We start from the raw sequence: 22,429 nt of genomic DNA, 5'->3' as shown, positions 1-22,429 counted from the left end.
TCTTCAGGAATTCTGCTTGGCCTGCTTGCAAAAGATCATCACAGCTGGGCCTGTTGACTCTATCAGTGTAGGAGGGTCAGACAGGGAGGCGCTATGGGACCCTTACAGGAATATCCAATTATCCCTCAATCATTTGTATGTGATTCTGCTCTGCTTGAAGCTGTTCTGGTGGAGGGGCTAGAGGAAGTATGTGGGGGGAAATCAAGGAGGGAGTTCCATTCTAGGCAGCCGTGGAGAATCCGTCGTCCCTGCTGGATGAAGAACTTCCAGTGTGGCTACTTTAAGGTCACCTGTGTACCTCTCGTACCCTTTACCCATTACTCTGTCTCAGCCTGACAAGCTCATTGATTTCCCTGGGTGAGTTTTGGTGGAATTGTACCGGTTTGTCTTTGGGACCTTAGGAGAAGAAACAGACTTTACTGAGGTTTCGCCCAGGGAAGAAACCCTAGCAGCGCATGGTTTCTTGCTGAAGTGACACCCCTTTAAACATTTCTCTCCTTGATCGCTTTTCTTCTTCCTGGGTGGGACTTTTTGCCTGGTTTAACTCTTCAACTTGTAGCACGGCCAAGTGACTAGACTCTTGGTCTCATTTATTTGTATATGAAGCTATCAATACCACTGAATGTGTTCCGGTTAAATGAGTGAATAGCTAATGCCAGAGTAACCACCCAACCCCCAACGCACGTCACTACGAGATTACTATCTTTCCCTAAAATGTAAGACACTTTTAGTCCCATTTCATTCCATGCGTATCTCTAGATTCTAGAATATTGCTTCCAAATTGCCGATGCCCAAACATGGGGTCCATCTATGCATATACTCGATATTACTATAATTTGAGCATTTCCCGTGTTGTGTACGCAAAAGCAATGGCCGGGGAACAGCTGAAAGTCGCCTCTTGGCAAAAGCGCTCCCATTTTCAGGTCCCCAGAGACCTCAAGCGACAATCACTCCTCAAGAGTGGGAAACTCGCCCTGGAATCACCTTGGGACACTCCCGGCGCACGGGCAGCTGGGCGCACGCGCAGCGTCCACCGCTCCGTCCTCCCGGAAGTCGCGGCTCTTTCCGCCCCGCCCCTTGCCGGCTGGGGCGGAGCGTGCGGCGGGCCGGGCGAGGAGGCGGGACACGTCGGCGCTGCCTCGGCCGCCGCCGCCCCTCCTCAGGTTCCAGCCGCTGCCGCCGCCGCCGCTTCCTGGGCCGAGTCCGCCCGCGGCCCCAGCGGCGCCAGGTGCCCTCGCTCGCCCGGCTCCGCCAGCGCCGTCCGCCCGCCCGCCCGCCCGCGTCCCGGCCCGCCGCCCCGCCGCCGACATGGCGACACGCTCCTGTCGGGAGAAGGCTCAGAAGCTGAACGAGCAGCACCAGCTCATCCTGTCCAAACTGCTGAGGGAGGAGGACAACAAGTACTGCGCCGACTGCGAGGCCAAAGGTAGCGCGGGCTTGGTGGCCGCTCGGCCGGGGCCTCCTGCGGCCGTGACCTTCCCACCCTCCTGCGGCCCTTGACTGGAGGGCGGGCGGCCTCAGCCTGGGGCTCGGACGGAGGTCGCGGCCTCAGCCTCCGGCTCCCGAGCCGGCGTCGCGATGCTGCCACCGCCTCGGGGCGCCGGCTGGGTGGTGCTGAGGAGGGTTGTGGGAGCCCTCCTGCCTCAGCGGGAGCTGCTCCGTGGGTGGAGTCGCCCTTAGGTCCCTGTCCCCTTCTCGACCCTCCCGCGTGACCACGGCCTCCCGTTCCCCGCTACCGCCGCGTCCCAGGTGGAGCCTACCTGGCCGCCCACCTGACAGCCTTTGCGCTGGGCGTTTACTTCTGGTTCTGAAAAAGGACGGTGTTTTGAAATTCTACTGCATAAACATAATCGAGAAAGGCTCCCCCTCATTTGTATATGTTATGAACCACATATGCACACATATGTTGACTCTGGATTGCTGTAGTGAAGAGGAGTTTGATTGCGTGTGTCGTGTGTGTAAAGTGGGCTATGTTCAGTATGTTCATGAAGAGTTTAGTCGTTAGAGTCTCCCCCACGACACGTTGGAGAATATATGGACACTACCTTGTGTGCTTCATAAACATAGAAGATGCATTTTGACGAACCAGAGATTTTAAAAAAAAAAACCCACTAAGTTTAGTTCAGTAGAAGGGCTTCTGCTTGAGCCATTGAGATAGATACACTATTTTTAGCTGATATGTTTTGTTTGGAGATGTGATTTATTTTTAATGTCTTGTAAGTAATATGGGAGGCATGTTGCAGATTAAAAAAAAACACCAAAGCTCGTATGGAGTTAGGAAAATAGTTATTTTAAGTACATTTCTTTGATTATTAATAGGTAGTTGATCGGAGCAGAGGTCTTTGGGAATGCTGCCCAAGATTTCTGCATTATTTAACCTACTTTTCTTGAGGTCTTACTGTTTTCTCTCAACACTCTGCAAAAGAGTCCATTGCAGTAGACTGGTGACATTTGAATAAATTGAGTCTCATAATGTCAGCCTTATCTCTCTGTCATAACAGCTGCTGGCTTACTGGGCGAATCACATATACATGCTTTAATTAGAAATTTTATGAAGCACTTTTCAATATTCTGGTAACTTGACTGAGTCAGCTGTATGTCGTATGGAATGTCTAGGCAAGGCCTTTAAAAGAAGAGGTGTGCCTGACTGTTGTGGGAACGTTTGCTTGCTTGATGCTTGGTTCTGCATGTGGTTATTTGGTAATACTGTTCTGTGTTGAAGCTCAGCTACTTGCTTACCTTGTTACTCATATACACTCAAAAATGGTTTTCAGAAACCAAGAAAAAGAAAGGGGTTAGAGTAAGTTTGCGTTTCATTGTCTTGAGTCATAACAGATTTAAGATGCTGGTAAACGTGACAGCTGTCTGTCATTAAGAAGTAAGTGATTCAGGGCTGGAGAGAGGGCTCTTCCAGAGCACCTGGGTTTGATTCCCATCACCCACGTGGCAGCTCACTCTGTAACTCCAATTATCGGGATCCTATGCCCTCTTCTGGACCCTGTAGCCAGAAGGGGTGCAGGTGGTGCACACACATTTAAAAAATATTCACTGAGTCAGTAAGTCTTTTTGTTTATAGAAGTAACTTTAAAATTTTTAATTTTTCTCCAAAACAGTATTGCAGAAAATCAGTTTTTCACTCAATGTGTTAATGGTTTTTCATGTGCTGGTTTTGAGAATGGAAGGAGAGTAGTCACAGTCTTCTTTAATTAAGTGCTTTTACTTCTGAAGGGTAGGCGACATTTGTTTTTATCATTTTTGTGCAATCCATGTATGGTGAATGAACATCTTGTGTGTGTGTGTGTGTGTGTGTGTGTGTATGTATTTCCTTTTCTCTTGAGATGTGGAAAAGTAGGATAAACTACTATCAAGAGCTCAAAGGGTGGAACTTGAAGGTCATGAAATCTGTTGCCATAATTTAGAAATATTTTTTCTACTAAATCTAGAATAATATTAAAGCATTTTTGTAAATTATTTCATTGTTTTATCTTGATACTTCAGGAAATATTCACAGGTAGAGCCATTTCTTAATTAGGCTTGATTTTATAGTTTTGTGTGTATGTGCTGGAGAAATCAAACACCAGTGGTTTATACATGGTAGGCAAGTAATTTTACCACTGTTTATCCCTGGCTTTTTTTCCCTCCCACTTTATTTTGTGATGGGTTCATATGTAGTCCTGGTTGATCTGAGTCTCATGATTTTCCTGTCTCTGTCTCCTGAGTATGCATTGCTACACACTGTATAACTTTAAATATATTTCTGTAAAGTTTTTGTGTCTTTGTTATGGGTGAGCTGATAATGGCATATTCTTATAATAGAATTCTTGACTTTTTGTATGAGTTTTCAATCTGTTGTTATATGCGCCAATAATGTAATAAATGTAGGATGTGAAGTTTTGATGAAATGTACCCATGAAAGACACAAGGCTCTTAGATCAGTTATTGAGACATTCCATTCTGTATATGTTTCAGTGTTTCTCTTGCCGAATAGTAATTGCATTGAACTTTTACTCTGTCTTAAAACTATTTCCTGGTTAATTCTGTTTGCTTACTTTCAAAGACTATTTTCCCCATCCTTTGAGAACATGTACCTAAACTAAAGCGTAGGGTTAATAGTTGCCCTGTTCTGTTACCTCCCGATAATTAGTAGAGGAATGCCAGTTGGATTTTGACATTTTCTTAGTCACTAGCTTGTATTTCCTGTACTGACAGTTTTAGTAAGGAAGGAGAACATGATGGCACAGGTGCTAGCTAGTTTCTGCTCCTGACCCTGTTCGTCAGTACATTGTACAACTGGAGAGTGAGAACTGCCAGGTGCAGCTGCACATCTCTGGCTGTCTGTGACTGTGGGGAGTTAAAAAGCAGTTCTCTGGGTTATTAATTGATGGCAATGAGGATAGGAAATTCCTTTGCCATCTTAAATTTGGTTTCAGAATTTAGAGCTTTGTCCATAAGTAATGCTGGTTTTGATCTTTTTAAATACATAAAAATTAGAATGAAAATTATTCTCTTGTTCAGTAGTTAATTTTAGGGCAGTCAGAAGTTCATGTTTTTGAACCCAGTAGTTCATTTTGTTCAAACTTTCTAGTATCTGGAAGAGAAGCTGCTTACTTAGATCAAACACTTCTTTATCCCACATGTCTTTAGGACAGTTAAGCACTGGATTAGGTTTTGGGGCACAAACATTTGTAAGACTGAAAAGAGCGTGTTTAATGGAGACTGAATATTGGAATAATTCTGACAGTGTGCTGAGTGCAAGAGTAGCAGCTATAAGATGCAACCCTCTCTTTTCTAGCTCTTTCCCTGGGTCTTGACCTTTGCCCATTGACTTGTCATGATTCCCAGAGTGTCGCCCCATGCCTTTTCACATACTGGTCCTACACCTACCTCTAAGCCTTCTGCCTTTTTTTTTTGTCCCCTTGCTCAGCTTCTATGCATCTTTACATTTTGCTTAAATATCTTTTCCAGGGAATCAGTTCCCCTTCGTCCTCCCAGACTGAGTTATGCTTTCATTTGTACACTTGAGACATTGCCCTGAATCTTACTTACACAGTTATAATTAGAACATTACTGAAGTAAGATTGAGCATTCCATACTCCTGTTAAATGAAGTATAGCTTTGAAGGAGAAGAGATCTTGTTTATCTTGCTCAGAGTCGTTTCTTCAACCCTAAGCACAGTGAATGACATTTCGTAGGTAAATGAAACTCAGTAAATACCTTTTGGTTGTATGAATGAATGGAAGAATGAACATGGAGTCAGTGGCAGGAAGCTAGGTGTGTGAATGAGGGTGCATCTGTAAAAGGGAGTGGCATTTGTTAATCACTGGAGTCTTGGGAGTTAAGGTGGTGTGCTTTCGCTAGGTAGAGCAAGAATTAGAGGACACAGCTGTATGTCACACAGGGTACGGTATATGAGAGATAGAAGTGGTTTCTGTATGGCCATTTTATTTTGGTAATCAGTCACTAAGTATGATCAGATTTGATAGTGGCAAATCAGAGGAAGAGTCAGGATGGTAGAAATGATGAGAGAGTCATTTAGTGAGGTGATGTTTCCTAGTAGACAATGGATGAGGATAAAGGGATTGTCAGTGTATGGGCCAGGGTGGAGAGCAGGAAACAGCCACTCTATCTAGTTTTTGTCAGGGACTCTAGAAATCATTGGGAAAACTGCAGGATGTAAAACTTAGGAGTCATTTCTGGACTTTCACTTGATAGGCCACACATCCTGCCACTGTTGTCTTGGCCTGCTTTTCACTCTCACAGTTGGTGATAGGTGGGAGACACTGTCTATTAGACATTTTTGTCAGTTGTCCCTACTGTAGGGCACGGCTCATACTACATTTGTGCTTTTCATGTGCATGTAGTTGGCAGAATCTCATCAGTTCAGACACCTTGCCTTCTGAAGAGTCTTGTCTCTTTCTAATCTCCTCAGAAAGTAGAAACAGCTGAGCTTGTTTGCTTGCAAGAGGCAGTCCCAAGAGTTAACAGGGGAGGGGGAGATTTCAGAACAGGTTTTAGTGTGTGTGTTATTTTACACTTGTTGGAGAAAATTCTTCTAGAGGAACTTTTACTGAAAAGTAAAGTTTACCCTGGGGAGCTGATGTTAATCTTACAGAATTAGTTTATATACACAGAGGTGTGTGATTATCATTCTTTTAAAAAGTTGTCAATTTGAGAGTTTTCTCAAATGCTGAGCCTTAATCTTTGTGGTTCTGTTGTCCTTCGGGTTCTGCTAATGCTCTCTCTGATGATCCTGTGCGGATCCCTCATCCCAGAGCTGGAGTGGAAACCACTGGTCTCTCACTGACATAATATTACTGTAAAACCTGAACTGTAGTCTTTTTCTCCTTTTTGTCCCTTAAAGATTTATTTATGATACTCTTTTATTTTTGGCTTCATCACTGGAGAATTACATTCTGGTAGATCACATATACTCTCCTAAGTATTCACTCTCACATGTTCTCTCACAAAGACACTCTGACACCCTTACATGCTCACTTTTCTCACACACTCACACATTCTCTCAGACACTCTTAAACAATCCTCTCTCACACACTCACTCACACGAATTCTCTCACACACAATCATACATAAAACATTTGGTGTTCTGATCATGTAAATCATAAACTCAAGCTTGCTTTTCTTACTGCTAATGGTACCTCTGCTAGTGATCTTCTGCTGGATAGAATCCAGCCATACTTTTTCTTAGTTTTCAGTTTTCCCGGTATGACCAAAGTACTTTAGAGGGTGTTTTGTTTAAGTTGTAATTATCAGAAAAGTTGACTACAGGGTAGTAAAAGTAGTCACTGTAAGCAGTTTATTTCACAGATACAATTTTTCTAGTAGGTCAGGCCTTTATAACTTTTTTCTGGGCTATATTACTTTTCTGCTGCAGTTTGGTACTTTAAAGAAAAGACTACATAGCTTGAGAGGCTGTGGGGAGGGCCCCCTTATTTGTATCAAATATCTATGAGATCATGTAGGGGACATCACCCAGACAGGAAGCCAGAGAGTGGGAGGATTTACGTTTGCTCTTATAACAACTCACAGGAACTAATAAGATCAGGCGAGAAGTACTGTTCAAGTGGAGTACTGCTAGTGACCTAGTCACCTACTATATGGGTTTATTTCTTTTGTGTGTGAATATGTGAATGTGTATATATATGAGTATGTGGCAGCCAGAGTCAGCCGTGGGTGTCATTCTTCAGGAGAATGTTTTTGAGACTGAACTCTGGGACTTGCAGATTTGGCTAGGTACAGTGAGCTGTCTGCGCCTCCATGGTTCTAAGTAAGCACACACCACCGTGCTAGCTTTTACATGTGTGCTAGAGATTAAATTCAGGTTATTGTGTTTGTGTGGGTGAGCTACTTCCACAGCTCAGAGGATTCATGTCTTAGAGGTTCCACCTCTCTCACATCATCACACTGAGGACTGCACCTTCAGAAGGAAGGCTTGACAATCAGACTGCGTCCAAACTGTAGCCCACCATTATCAAGATTAAATACCATTGTTCCTGCAGACGCTTTTTAAGTGTGGTCCATAAGCCAGTTAAAGATGTTAATAGACACAAAACCCTTATACTACTTAATTCTCAAAGCAGCCTTTTGAGGTGCTCCTTTCTTTCATCCTGTTTACTGATGAGGAAATAGTCTAGATCCTGAACAGCTCTACCAGTACTGTAGGGCCAAGAGGGGTAGAGTCAGGGATTTTGTTGTTGTTCTTTAAAAAAAAAAAAAAAAAGGTTTACATGACTACTGTATTTTAGATCCTTTTTTAGGAACTGGGAATCAAAATAGGGAACAGGCACGTGGACCTCTAAAAGATCTACTAATCCACTGATATGCAGAGAAGTTGTCTGATTTGCAAAACCTGGATTTGGGGATGGTCTCACTATGTGAAACAATGAGTCTCAAATTGCTCCTAAAATGTTTGTATAAAAACATTTTTTTTTTTGCTGACCCCCCCCTCCCCGTAGTTTTTCAATTGCATAAGTGCAAGACAGCAGTGTCTGCTTGGCTAGAACCAGTGATGTCTTAGGCTCTGAGGCTCTTGTGAGCATCTCAGGTAGGCAATAGTTCATGTATTGTTAGAACCCACTGCTACAATAATTGTGTCCAGAGTAATCCCACTGGAAGAAAACTCATTGCTCCTGATTGCCTGTGTTAGTTTGTTCCCTAGACCTTTGCCCTTTGTTGATTGTGCTCACCATCTTTTTTCTATAATAAATCATAGCAGCATCCACTATAACTCATTGTTGAGCTCTAGCAAATTGTTGAATCTGAGGGTGCTCTTGGAGACCTCAACATAATTGGTAATATATATGCTTCAGTATGTATCACACAGGACATGTTGAAGTCTTGACACTTCACTACAGTGCTTCCTTGGAATGATTAGGGTTCAACAAATCTCTACTTTTAGTTGACTAATAAATCCAATCCTCCTCCCTTTAGAATTTTTTAGTTTAAACAATTTTTTTTTTTTGTCTTTTGAAACAGGATTTCTCTCTGAAACAGCTCTAGCTGTCCTGGAACTCACTTTGTAGTCCAGGCTAACCTTGAACTCACAGAGATCTGCCTGCCTCTGCCTCCCAAGTGCTGGAACTAAAGGCATGCACCACCATGCCTGGCTAAACAAAAATATTTTAAAAGATTATTTTTACTTTTTGCATATGAGTTCTTTGCCTACCTGTAAGTACACCACATGCACACAGTGTTTATGGAGGCCAGAAGAGGGGGGTCAGTTCTGCTGGAATTGGAGTTACAGAGAGTTGTGAGCTATGTAGGTGCTAGGAACTCAACCCCAATCTTCTGCAGGAGTACCAAGTGTATTTGAGCCATCTCTCTACTTCCTTAATTATTTTTTTATGGCACAAACTTAGTCTGAAGGTATACAATTAGATAAAGTAGCTTTATTTTTGTTTCTTTATGTAGGTGTGTGTATGTAAGTGTGCAGGTATATGCATCTGTGTAGACACAGAAGCCAAAAGGGGATGTTAGTGATTGGCCAGCAAGGTCCTAGGATCTGCCTGTTGGTCCTGAAGTTCTAGAGATACAAGCACATAGCCCTACCTAGCATTTTATGTGGGTGCTGGAATTTTGAGCTCAGGTCCCTTTGTTTGCCAAGCAAGAATCCTTACTGAGCCATCTCCCTAGGCTCTATAAAAACACCCTTTTAAAAATTATTGTGTTGTGCATATGTGTGTGTATGTGTCTCTGGTGTCTGTGTATGTGTGTACATACTTGTGCACACATGCTTTGGCAGGTGTGTTGTGTGGAGGTCAGAGGATGTTTTACTTGTTTTTCTCTTTCCACCTTTACATAAGTTTGTGGTGTTTGTGGTAATAAACTCAGGTTGCAAGTATTCATGGTAAGCACTTTTATCTGCTGAAGCATCTTACCATGGCCATCTCCCTTAAAATGTAATTTTATTGTGTATATGGGAAGACATGTACTATGATATGAATGTGGAGGTCAGAGGACAACTCACACAAGTTGGTTCCCTCCTTTAACTGTGTGAGTCTTGGAATTGAACTCAGGTCATTGGGTTTGGTGGCAAGTGCCTTTACTCTCTGAGTCGTATTGCTGGCCCTGCAAGAATCTTTTACCCTTAATTTTAAAGAAAACATCTATAGATAATGTCCAGTCTATGTGTATTTATCAGTATAATTTTCTACTTGAAGTATTAGACTATGTTTAACTACCATAACATTTAGCTGCAATATTGGAGAATTTACTTAAAATTTAATTTCATTTACACTTTGAAATTTTATTTCATTTAAACTTTATATAAAGCTATTTGGATCATGTGCTAGTATTATGTTCATATATGGTGAATGGTAAATGTAAGGATTTTGAGAGCTGCAAGAACTTTCTCACAGACTTTCATAGTCTGTTCTCTCTCCCCACTCATCCAGTTTTTAATCTATATCTTACAAGAGATCCAGGTAGTTGCTTTAGGGGTGATTGATGATAGAATTTCAGATATCTGATCTTGATCTTTTCTAAAGTGAATATTTCAAAGACCAATGATGACTCCAGACCCCAGATTAAAAAGAAATAAGGAGGATTCTGTGGGAAATCATATTCAGGATAATTTTATTTTCTGATACAAGAAAATCCATAAGAATTAGAGTTTAGTTTTGATGTGTTTAGTTCATGTATTTATGCTCTTGAAAATAACTTGTGATTGTATCAGAAAACAAGCAGAGTATGTTTACTGATATAAAGTGATCTCTGTTATACCACTTCTTATTGGTTTTAGAAAAATATTTCTGCAAATTACGGGGCTTGAAACAATATAGTGCATCCTATTATAGTTCTGAGCTCAAGTCCAAAATGAGACCTTCTGCACTAAAAGCCAGTGTTGGTGGGCCTTTGTTCCATCTGGAAGATGTAGGAGAAATTCTAAAAATTGATTTTCTTTTTCTTACTTTCTGGCACATGGCTGCTTTTACCCTCAAAGACATCAGCAACCACCTTATGTTCCCTTATTAATTTTTTTAGACCACTACATCTTCTAGGATCCTTATGATTATATTGGTCTTTTGGAGATAATTCAGGATAATACTGTCACTAGTATTCTTAACTCATTAACAGATAGAGATAAGTACATGGGCTTCTCTGAAGGTTATTATTTTGGTGAAAACAAAATGGATTTCTGGTAAAATGCAAATTGAACTTAATTTCTTTTTCTTTTTTTTTTTTTTCGAGACAGGGTTTCTCTGTGGCTTTGGAGCCTGTCCTGGAACTAGCTCTTGTAGACCTAGTCTCAAGGCTGGTCTCGAACTCACAGAGATCCGCCTGTCTCTGCCTCCCAAGTGCTGGGATTAAAGGCATGCACCACCACTGCCCGGCTGAACTTAATTTCTTAAATTTAGCTTTTGTTCTGGGGATTCTGTTATGTTGCTCAGGTTGGGTTTGAACTTTTGGTCATTCTACCTTTGGGTCTTCCAAGTATTGTATTACAGGCATATACCATGGCATCTGGCTTTTGGACTTAGATTTATAAAGGGTTCCGCTTTAGATGTATTTAAAATGGCACAGGACAGTGGAGAATAAAGTTAAAACCAGTCATTCTTACAACAGTCACTTAAAAAGTATATGGATTTGGAGAAATTTCACACAATTTTTGCAGTATGCACATTAATGTAGACACCCCCAAGAACTTATTAAAAAAGACCATTAGAACCAATGGTGTGGAAAGTCCTTCTGTCTATGTTTTGCTTTTATTGGTTATAAATAAAGCTATTTCGGTCAGTGGCTTAGCAGAACAGGGCATGGCGGGGATTCCAGGTAGATAGAGGAGGAAAGAGTAGGTGGAGTCAGAGAGATGCCGTGTAGCCTCCACTGGAGCCAACCAGAACCTTGCCGGTAAGACAGCCATATGGTGATACACAGATTAATGGAAATAGGTTAATTTAAGATATGAGTTAGCCAGAAATACACTTAAGCCATTGGCCAAACAGTATTGCAAATAATAGAGTTTCTGTGTGATTATTTTGTGTCTGGGCAGCCGGGAATGAACGAAGAGCCTTCCCCAACAAACCAAGAATTGAGTTTATTCAAGTTATAAGAATCAAAGTGAATAGAGAAAAATTAACCATGTATATTTGCAATACATACTTTGAAGTTGAAAAATTCCTATAGATAGTGATATAAAGTATAAAAATCTCAGAATGAATATCGTAAAATATATGCAAGGTATTTACTCTGATTGTTGAGGACAAATTAACAGATATACCTTACTCATGGATTAGACAACTTTGTGTTTTAAGGATGACAATTCTAATCTCTAGAGCCAACATGAGCATTCTACTTAAAAATCAGTTTTTTCCCTTTGTTTTAGGATTTAACAAGTTTATTCTAAAATTTAATGAAATACAAATAACCCTACACAAATACCAGAAAATATTTTGAAAATAAAAAAAACTCTTGAAAGTCTAACCTCCTAGGTGTTATCAAGATGTGATATATTGGTGTCAAGATAGGCATATATAAGTGACAATCTGGAAATATACTGACTGTGGTCTGTTAACTAAAGAGAGGCAAGTGACAAGATAACTCAGTAGGGGAAAAAGATAATTTTTTCACTTAGTAGCAACAGAATGTATTTTGACCTTTATAACATAATAAAAATTTAAATGGACCATAAAACAGAATTTGAGATCTAAAACTATAAAACTTTTAGATGTGAGCCTGAAAGAAAACCTTTGGGACCTGATGTAAGCTACGATATTTTGGATAGGATACAAACACATGTCCTATAAAGATAAAAGTATGAAAATAGATTTCATTAAAATTAAAAACTTTTTTTTTTAATAAAAAGGCAAGTCAGACTTGGAGAAAACATAGTATCTGATAAGAATTTTTGCTCAGAATATATAAAGAAATACAAATTTGAATTTGGTTGTTTGTAGAAGTTTTATCATCATAGCCAACCACTAGAAGCAATCCAGATGTCCATTATTTGGTGAATGGATAAAGAAAACACCAGAGGGCCAGGCATAGGCATGGCTTTGATTCTAGCACTAGGACGCAGAGACAGGTGGATCTCAGTGAGGTCAGCCTGGTCACATAGTCTCAAAGATTCAGTCTCAAAGCAGAAACCCACTGCTAACAAACCAGCACCCCCCACCCCCAGCACCACCACTGCCACCACCACCAAAAAGAACACACAAACAAAAAAACAAAATGCTATATCTATAAAACAGAACAGTACTTTTCACTACAAAGGAATGACCAGTGATCCAGTCAGTAGGCTGGGCAAGTCTTAAATGTATAGTGAAGGAATCTTTATACAAAGAACTTCAAAAACTGTGGTTTCAATTCTGTAGCACTCTAAAATTTTAAAACATACACAAAATAGATCAATGGTAGCCAGACATTTTAAAAATTAAAATTACGTATATATACATTTTATTTCAAATGATGTTAATAGTTATTAAGGATTTTACAGTAATTTCTTAAGTACGCTGTGAATTTGCAGTCTGTATTTTACTACTAAACTTGCTTTGTCTATGAAAATAAATTTAATGGGTTGAGTAAAGATTTTGTAAATTGTTCTTGTTTCTGTTTTTTTTTTATTGTTAAAATTTTGTGTGTATTGGTGATTTGCCTGCATGTATTTCTGGTGCACCACATGTGTGCAGTACCTGAAATGGCCAGAAGAAGGCATTGGATTCCCTGAAACTGGAGTTGTAGGTGGTTGTGAGCCACCCTATGGGTGCTGGGGATATAACCAGTACCGTTAACTGCTGAGCCAACTTTTATCACTGATCACAGAAAAGTTCTCCTCAATCAATTGAAATATTAATGAGTAGTAAACAAACAAACAAAAAAAAAAAACCCATGGAAATCAGTGGTTTAGCTTTGTTTTGCTTTTAGATAGGGTCTCTTGTAGCTCGAGCTGACCTTGAGCTCTTCAGAGTTGAGGATGCTTTGGAGCTCTTCTGCTTCAACTTCCCAAGGGTGTTGAAATTACAGGTGTGTGTATATCACTGTGTCTGGCTTGCTTTTCTTGGAGGGTTGTGCTGTTCACCACATACAGCTCTAAACCCAATTATACATCTTCGTAATGTGAATTATTTTGGTGCTTTAGTTGTGTTTTGTTAGGCAGTGTGATAGCATTTGTGACTATAAAAAATATGACCTATAGGTAAGATTGTCTTTAGTAACCAAAAGAATACTATTTAAATACTATCAACTCCAAGGAGTTATGATCTGTACAATTTTTTGGTTCTATAACACTAGGATTTTTAGTATGAGTTGAATAGGAACTTAGAAATCACTCTTTTCCAGAAATTCAAACATGAACAATCAACCTGGTACTTTCTGGCTTCTCTTCAGTTCAGTATGATGCCTGAGGACAGGACTATTCTTGGTTTATCCTTACCTGGTCTGGAAAGCAGATCATCAGTTTCACAATCATGTACTTGCTGTATCCTGTTTAACATACCAGTGACTTAGGGAGTTTGTAAAAACAAAATTTGTAATATGTTGTGTGTGCAAAGAATCCCTCTGTTGTAGATTTGGAAAGATTCCTCGATTTTCATGGCTATTTTGCCAAAATGAATTATTGCTCTGTTAATAGGCAACTGGGCATTGGATCAAAGGTTTTCCCTTTGATTTATGATTGTCTTAACTCTGATGTGTCTGGGTAATAAGGCTGTTTTTGAAAAACCAACTGTTCTTAAACCCTTCAGAGGAATGAGATCTTAGGGCAAATTGTTTTGCTCCTGACTTGGATAGAGGAGGAGGATACAGAAACTCAGTTCAGTGGGGTCGATATCTCAGAGCAGAAACTAGCTGTAAAAGAGCTAACTAGTAAATAAGTTTATATATTATGGTATAAAATGCTTTTTTGTATAAGTCCCATCTATAGCTGAGCTTTAGTTTTTGTAGATCATGAATATTCACATTCAGACTATATTTATAATTCATACCAAATAAAGATCATTAGGTACACAGATGAATAGCATTTTTATAGGTATGTGCCCCCTAAAAATATTTAAAGGAAGATTGTAATTATTCTTTATATTAAACCCAGATAATTGGAACTAAAAATTCTCAGGGGACTGTTTCATAGATGTAGCACAAATTCTAATTGGTATTATTAATAATGAAAACTCAGAATCAGCTATCAGGGTGAAAGTTAAAGGATCAGAGAAGCAGAGCGGCCAGCCACTAGAGAGTTCTTTCCTCTACCAATCTCAGACTAAAGGGGCAATCCTGCCCTCAGACTGTGTCCTCAGACTGCACTGAGCGCCTGTCTCCTCCCACCTTATATTCTTTTTTCCACCTAGCCTTATCACTCCTGTCTCCATTTCCCTAGTGCTGGGATTAAAGGCCTGTGATACCAAGTGCTGGGATCACCTTTGTGAGCTGTTTCTCTTTTAGATTAGATTAGTTTCTTGTAGCCCATGGTTGACTTGAATTCACAGAGATCAGTCTGCTTCTTGTCTCCCGAGTGCTGGGATTAAAAGTGTGTGCCACCACTGCCTGGCCTCTATGGCTAGCTAGTGTGGCTAGCTCTGTGCCCTGATCCTTAGACAAGCTTTATTTGTTAAATCATAAACAAAATATCACCACACATAGAAGGTGTCTTTCAAATTTTGTGAGGTTTTTCTTTCCCTCCATATCCACCCTTCACCCTTATAGTGTTCCCCCCCGTTTTAAAGCTAAGAAAGAATAAAAATAAGATAAAAATAAAAAGGAAAAAAAAAAACACCTATTTTTCCCGCTTCTCTGTCACCTCTTCATTCATCTTAGTGGCACTGGGAACTACTGTGTATCCTGCAGTCTATCCTTTTGGCCAAACAGCATTACTTTAAATGTTCATTGTGTAATGAGTTATTGATCAGGTTCAGGGCCTCAATACTGGACCCCCACTGACAGTCCTCTCTCATATTTTGCTGTTGCCTAGAGGTGTGGAGATCCCGTGGCTATGGTTCCACAGGATCAGTTCCTTCACACTCCAGCAGGTCAAAGATGGGGTAGCTGTTGAGTGCCAACTCCATAACCTGGATGTGTGCCTGGGTGGCAGCTGATTTGATTGGTCTGGGCTCTGGGACTACTCCTGTCAGGTGAGGGGCAGAGCTAGCTCTCCCAGGCTCATGAGGAGGGGTAGGGTGAACTTTCCCAAGTGTGTGTGTAGGGGGGGGGGGGTGGCAGCTCTCTTGGGCTGTCGGGGACCCAGGCATCTGCATTCCTGGGACATCAATGCAGACCCTGACTGCAGTGGAGTTCAGCCAGATTTTTTTTAATTCTTAATAAATTTTTATTAAAATGTCACATTCTCAGAGCTCTGACATGAGAATGATCAATAATGTCAGCCAGATTCTTAAAGGAATGTAGGAGAAACTTCTCATTCCTCCAGCAGAAGGAGGGGAAACCCATTCTGAAGCTCTTTCTGTACACCCGAACACTCAGTTCTTAATATCTGTTTTTAGGAGAAGCTATTAATTGAACCTCAGTTAATGTACTGAGGGATAAACAATTCCAACTTTACCCTTCTAGCCATACCTGTCTCACCATTGATGGAATGTGGAAACCCAGCCAAGTACTTGTGAAGCACACAGTCGAGACAGACAGCTTGAGTCAAGGACTGAGACAGTTGTAAGACTGGAGTATGTTCCCTCTTACTCCACAGCACATTACCTAAGACCATTTTCAGCAATTCTTTTTATCAATCATTAAAAAAAATGAAATAAAAAAATGTTGAGGTACTGGAAACATGTGTGTTTGTGAATATATTTCTACAATATTTCAAATGAATTTGCTTAAAATACGTGTATAACTTAACATACAAAGGACTAAATTATAGTGGTCAAGTTGAATAGACTTATCCAATATGTACCAAATTCTTTTAATTTAAAAACATTTTATAGAGCTGGAGAGATGGCTCAGCAGTTAAGAGCACTGACTGCTCTTCCAGAGGTCCTGAGTTCAATTTCCAGCAGCCACATGGCAGTTCATAGCCATCTGTAATGAGATTTGGCACTGTCTTCTGGCCTACAGACACACATGCAAACAGAACACAGTCTACATAATAAATAAACAAATCTTTTTTTTTTTTTTTTTTTGGTTTTTCGAGACAAGGTTTCTATGTGGTTTTGGAGCCTGTCCTGGAACTAGCTCTTGTAGACCAGGCTGGTCTCGAACTCACAGAGATCCTCCTGCCTCTGCCTCCCGAGTGCTGGGATTAAAGGCGTGCGCCACCACCGCCTGGCAAATAAACAAATCTTTAAGAAAAACATCTTATAGAAGAGGATATCTGCCTCAATACCACAACCAAAGAGCAGGTTATCAGTGTGTCTTGGTTTTATTTTTGACCTGCTGGAGAATGACCCTATGACTTTGCTCATGGTAAGCAGGGGCACTAAGCTATACTTGTAGCTCAGGAATTGAATTTTTAAGGTCACTTCCATTTAGTTGAAGGGTAACTTTTTATGGCCCTTGAGTGTTCTAATTTAATTTAAATATATATATATATATTTTTTTTTTGATACAGGATCTCATGATGCAGCCTTGGCTGGCTTAGATCTTGCCCTGTTAACCAGCTTGGCCTTGAACTCAGAGAAGTCACAGGCTCCTACGTCTTGGGCTCTAGGATCAAAGGTGTGTGCCACCACACCTGTAGGCTGCTTTCAGAGTGAATACTTCAGCGGATTAGTGACATAAATGTTCATGCCCTCTGAAAATGTTTAAGTTCTAATTACTCCTTATTTTAAGCCTAGGGTTAGGATTGCTTTGTCAAGTCAAATGATATGAAAAAGTTGGAGGTTATACTCTTCTACATTCGGAAAGATGTAGAGGCATGCCAAGTATATGAGATACACTTTTGGAAAGAGCTTTTTGTTTTTTTTTTTTTTTTGTTTTGTTTTGTTTTTTGTTTTTGTTTTAATCAAAGCACAGTTATGGGAAATAGAATATGTGCTGAGTGTTAGATTACCCTGGGAAGTTTTGTTAGGTGTGGCCTCTTGGTTCGCCTTAACTTGTTGACTTGACTGTGGTGGTTGGTTTTTGTCAACTTGGCACAAATCTAGACACATCTAGGAAGAGGGTACCTTAACTTGGAAAACACTTTCATCAGATTGCCTGCGAGTCTGTAGGGGATTTCCCAGCTCACTGAGGGTGGTGTCACCCTTGGGCAGATGGTCCTAGATTGTATAGGAAAGCTGACTGAGCAAGCTGGGGAGCAAGCCAGTGAGCAGCATTCTTCTAAGGCTTCTGCTTAATTCTTGCTTTGAGTGCCTAGTCTGGCTTCCTTCAGTGGTAGACTTGATGTTGCAAGTGTGAGATGAAATAGACGCTATCTTCTCCAGTTGCTTTGATGATGGCGTTTTATCATAGCAGTAGAAACCCTAACTAAGACATTGACACATCTTACAGTTAATTGTAAAAAAAAAATCTTCAATTGAGAAATTATCTTTATCAGATTGGTCTATGGACGTGTCTGTGAGGGATTATCTTGATTGCTTTAGTTAATATAAAAGGGTTCAGCCCACCATGAGTGGTGTTATTTTCTAGGTGGTACCAGGTGGTTCTGGACTCTAAGAACTCTAAGTAAGTATGAGGCTATGATTGAGCCAGCAAGCAGCATTTCTCAGTGGTTTCCTTCAGTTATGTACTGTGATCTGGAAATGTTAAGCTAAATAAATCTTCCCCTTCCTTAAGATGTTTTTACTTAGAGTGTTTTATCATGGCACCAGAAAGAAAACTACAACAGGAAATAGTGATGTTTTGGTCTCTTTTTAGAGATTTATAAAATGTAAGGGATTCTTGATATCTGAAATTAAGATATTTCATACAAGATGAAGAAATTGTAAGAAAATTATTGTTGAGTCAAGGCAGTAGATATGGGTATTCAACTATACTGTATATGTAACATATGAACTTTTATCTAATATTGTACTGAATCATTTTTAAGTATAGATCAGCCATTCAGAACATATTGAGAGTATAAATATGAAACTCAAAATTTAAGGTACCATTAAATGATTGATAAGACAGCATGCCTAAGGAATAATTAATGTTTGCTTTTTTTTCTCTTTATGTTAAGTCTTAATCATTTTAGGATGCTGTGTCAGGAAAAGTACTATTAGGAAGTGCTCTGGTGTTTTATCAGAACATTTTAAATTGTAGTAATTGATGTTCTTCTAATTTTATTTTGCCATCATCCTTTTTTAAAGAAGATAACAAAGAGTGTATCATGAAAGTGTACCTAAGCCTCTGTGCCTTACCACTACTGAGGATTTTGTCCCGGGTTACTTAAAGAAGAACAGATCCCCTTTTTGACCTGTAGATTTTGCATCCATGGATCTAACCAACTGCAGATAAGAGATTTTTTTTTCTTTTTTTTGAGACAGGGTTTTTCTGTAGCTTTGGAGCCTGTCCTGGAACTAGCTCTTGTAGACCAGGCTGGTCTCGAACTCACAAAGATCCGCCTGCCTCTGCCTCCCGAGTGCTGGGATTAAAGGCGTGCACCACCACTGCCTAGCTAAAAGATATTTTTTTTTAAAAAAAATATGTAAAACATGTACCAAACATGTGTAGGCTTAATTCTCATTATTAATCTGTAAGCAATTCAGAATAATAACTTTTGTGGGTGACTTTATATATGGTATGGATGTACATCATTTAGAAATAATTTGAAGAATACAGAAGACTGTATGAAAACTATGCAAATACTATGCCATTGCCATTCATGAATTGTAATATCTACTTTGGGGAAAAAGGGAAGTTTAGAGTCAAACCCCCAGTGGATACATTTCACAGATACTTTCTGAACGTCTACTGTATGTAGGGTACGAATTCTGTTTTCTGTGCAAGTTGGAGTTGTGTAAGTTAGGTGAATTCTGACCTCATGACTATTATTAAAGAGCTTTCCAATAGGCATTTGCTTTGAGCTCCTTAACACTCTCTCCTCTCCTGCTCCTTTCCTGCTCCTCCTCATTTTTGGACAGTCTCTTTACTTAGACTAGGGTGGGTCTTGAAACATAAAACAGTACCCTGCCTTTGTCTCTCAAGTAATAGTGTTACATGAGTGTGCCACCACACCTTTTTTTCTTTTCCATTCTCCTTTCCTCTCCCCTCTCCTCTCCCCTCCCCTCTCCACTCCTTTTTTTTCCTCTTTCCTTTCCTTTCCTTTCCTTTTTCCTTTCCTCTTTCCTTTTCTTTTTAAATCAGAAGACATGAGTCTTGGCCCGCTTGACTCAGTACTTGAACATCTTTCTTCTGTCTGCATTCACTCCCATCTAGTGTCTTGGTTTTGGCTGTTATGTTTGCCTTTAGATTATGATTCCCAAGGTATGCATCTGTAGGCAACAAGACCCCTTCCAGAAACTGAGTTGCTGCCTACTGGCTTCTTCCCTATGTCTTTCTCAGCCTGCTTTCTTGTAGTGTCCAGGATCACCATCCAGGGGTGACAACATCCACCAGGGGCTGGGCCCTCCTGCATCAATCACTAATTTAGGAAATGTCGTACAGGCTTGTCTGCAGCCTGACCTTTTGGAGGCATTTTCTCAACTGAGATTCCTTTTCAGATGACTCTAACTTTTGTCAAAATAACATCAAAACTAACCAGCACAGAGTTCTTAACTATAAAAGAACCAAATGTAGTTTTTAATTTTCTTTCCATCTTCCAAATACAGAAAGGCACACCAGAAGTAGACCACACTAGAGACTGCAAGGAAACCAGCAGTGTTGGTCACGGCCTTTGCCTTCGTAGTTACATCACAATGAGTGGAACACTTACAGCTTGGCTTGGAAAGAACACGATTCCTTAGACAACTGAAACCCCTCCCCCACCATCAGATGAAACAGATGAATCAGATTGTGAGGAATCTGAGTGTTCTGGAATATGAGGGAACAATTAGGAGATGATGTCATTTGCTGAGGAAAAGGCATACTGTAGGAAATTTAAGGTTATTGCCTGCACTGAATATTTGCTGTTGTAAGTATTTTTAAATACTCTAAAGGTTTTTAAGGTAATCTGTCCTGACTGCTAGATGTTTGCTTTTTAATTTTATGCTTATAAACATCCATGGTATCAAGCTTTATGTGTATACATAAGTATTTCTAGAGAATTAAATCTAAAGTGCATGTTAGTGTATATCAGATTTAAAACTGTTTATCTGTCTTGGCTGAGTGATGAGACTAGCTGATATTCCCATCACTAGTATTTTCAGCTGACTGACCTGCACACAATCTGTTACAGAGTTTTCATATTTTTAATAGGATTCTTTGATTTGATTGTGGAAATGATTATTTTGCTAATATTTTCATCACTAGTTTTATGATTAAGAATTTTAGTATATTTACTGGTTATTTCTGTTCTGTTGTGATCTATCCTTCAGTTTGGCTTTGTAACTCTATAACATAATTTTGTCTTGGTTATTCAACCAGACCAAGAGAATATAAAATTCTAGACAACATTTATTCCTATGGGCATGGTAGGCTCTAACCATCTAGCTTTGTAGTTTACCTGTTTTACACTATGAGTAGGAAGCAGTGGTATATTTGGAAAAGTGGTGACTGATATATATTATAGTTATGAAGTTATATGACATTTAGCATTAGGGGAAGCTGTGATGGTGTCTAGTCTGCTGTCTTCATCTTAGACAGATGAAGCAATCTACTTTTGCTGGCTTGCTCAAAACTGTGGAGTAGTGAGGCAGTATGGGAGTGAACCCCAGTATCATGTCAGCCTTTGTTAGGTCACAGATTAATATGTTCCCTGTAGCCTTTATAGAAAAAGTTAACTCAGCGTTGAGATTTTTTTTTTCATTTTCTTTAGATCTATTTAGGTTCTTCAGTATTCATGTATACAGTGAGAAAGGTGGTAAAGTTTTAGTTGATATCTCAATCAAGCTACATTTAAATAATGGAAGCATTTGGAAAAAAGTTATTAAAATGGGTCCTGATTTTATATAACTATTTGGTCATTTTGTTACAATATAAATCTGGCAATAATGGAAAATCTTTCAAAAATTTTATTCCTGTTTTCTGATGGCTGCAGTGTCAACAAAGCATATAGTTAGCTCTTGAAATAAACTTGTGAACAGTGTAGAAAATAAAAGTATTTAGGGATGGGCATTTAGCTCAGGGGTAGAACACTATTTGCCAAGTGTGTACAAAGACCTGGGCTCAATCCTCAGAAACAAACATACAGAAACCCCAAAACAACAAAAAAGGAAAGGTATTTGTACACTCTGTGTGGTCAAGAGAGAAATTTTACAAAAAGCGATAGAACAATATGAAGGGGTAAAGAAAGAAAGGTTATAGTGTACTTGCTTGCACACTTGAAGTTTTTCAAATTTGGTTTGTTTGTTTGTTAGATCAGACTAACCTCGAACTCACAGAGATCCATCTGCCTCAGTGTGCTGCCTCCTGAGTGCTGGGATTAAAGGTGTGCACCACCACCACCCAACTCTCAAATTGTTGTTAACATGAAACAATAGAAGCCTTGCTGTGGTGTTTTGAATGAGAACTCCCCCACCCCTATAGGCTCGTATGTTTGAATTCTTGGTCCACAGTTGGTGAAAATGTTTGAGAAGGATTAGGAGGTATGTCTGGGGTGAGCTTTGAGGTTTTGAAAGCCCACACCATTCCCAGTTAGCACTCTCTGCCGCTGCCTGGTGGATGTTCCCTCATGATGTGTGCTCTCAGCTTCTGCTGCAGTTGAATTTTTAAGTTGAAGAAACAGGCAGGCAGGGTATAACCAGTGTAGTCTGGCTGCATATGTGGAAGGTGCTGTACAGCATGGAATGTTGCAGAAGTACACAGAAAGTAAAAATCACCAAGATTAGATGTTGGGGGAGGGCTTTAATTGAATAGGTGTTTTTTTTCTTTTGAAGAGGTGTAGTATCAAACTTGAATCAGAATGCGGCACAATTATTCCAGGAAGGGAGAGCTTTGGGAAAGATGCGTTTTC

At 39.9% G+C, this 22,429-nt stretch overlaps 1 protein-coding gene across 2 annotated transcripts in view; it reads left to right on the top strand.

Moving 5' to 3' along the window:
• The first annotated feature begins 1,109 nt into the window (after positions 1 to 1,109).
• Smap1 (small ArfGAP 1) overlaps positions 1,110 to 22,429 on the top strand; it is a 73,204-nt gene continuing 51,884 nt past the window's right edge. For both annotated transcript variants that reach the window (XM_057794762.1, XM_057794763.1), the window contains exon 1: positions 1,110 to 1,426. In XM_057794762.1, coding sequence (XP_057650745.1) covers positions 1,309 to 1,426 — 118 coding nt within the window. In that variant the 5' untranslated portion in view covers positions 1,110 to 1,308. The remainder of the gene's footprint in view (positions 1,427 to 22,429) is intronic.

The sequence above is a fragment of the Chionomys nivalis genome, chromosome 19 (assembly GCF_950005125.1).
Source record: "Chionomys nivalis chromosome 19, mChiNiv1.1, whole genome shotgun sequence".
Classification (NCBI taxonomy): domain Eukaryota; kingdom Metazoa; phylum Chordata; class Mammalia; order Rodentia; family Cricetidae; genus Chionomys; species Chionomys nivalis.
Note: the sequence above shows the minus strand (reverse complement) of the source record. Positions and strands in the feature narration are given on the sequence as shown.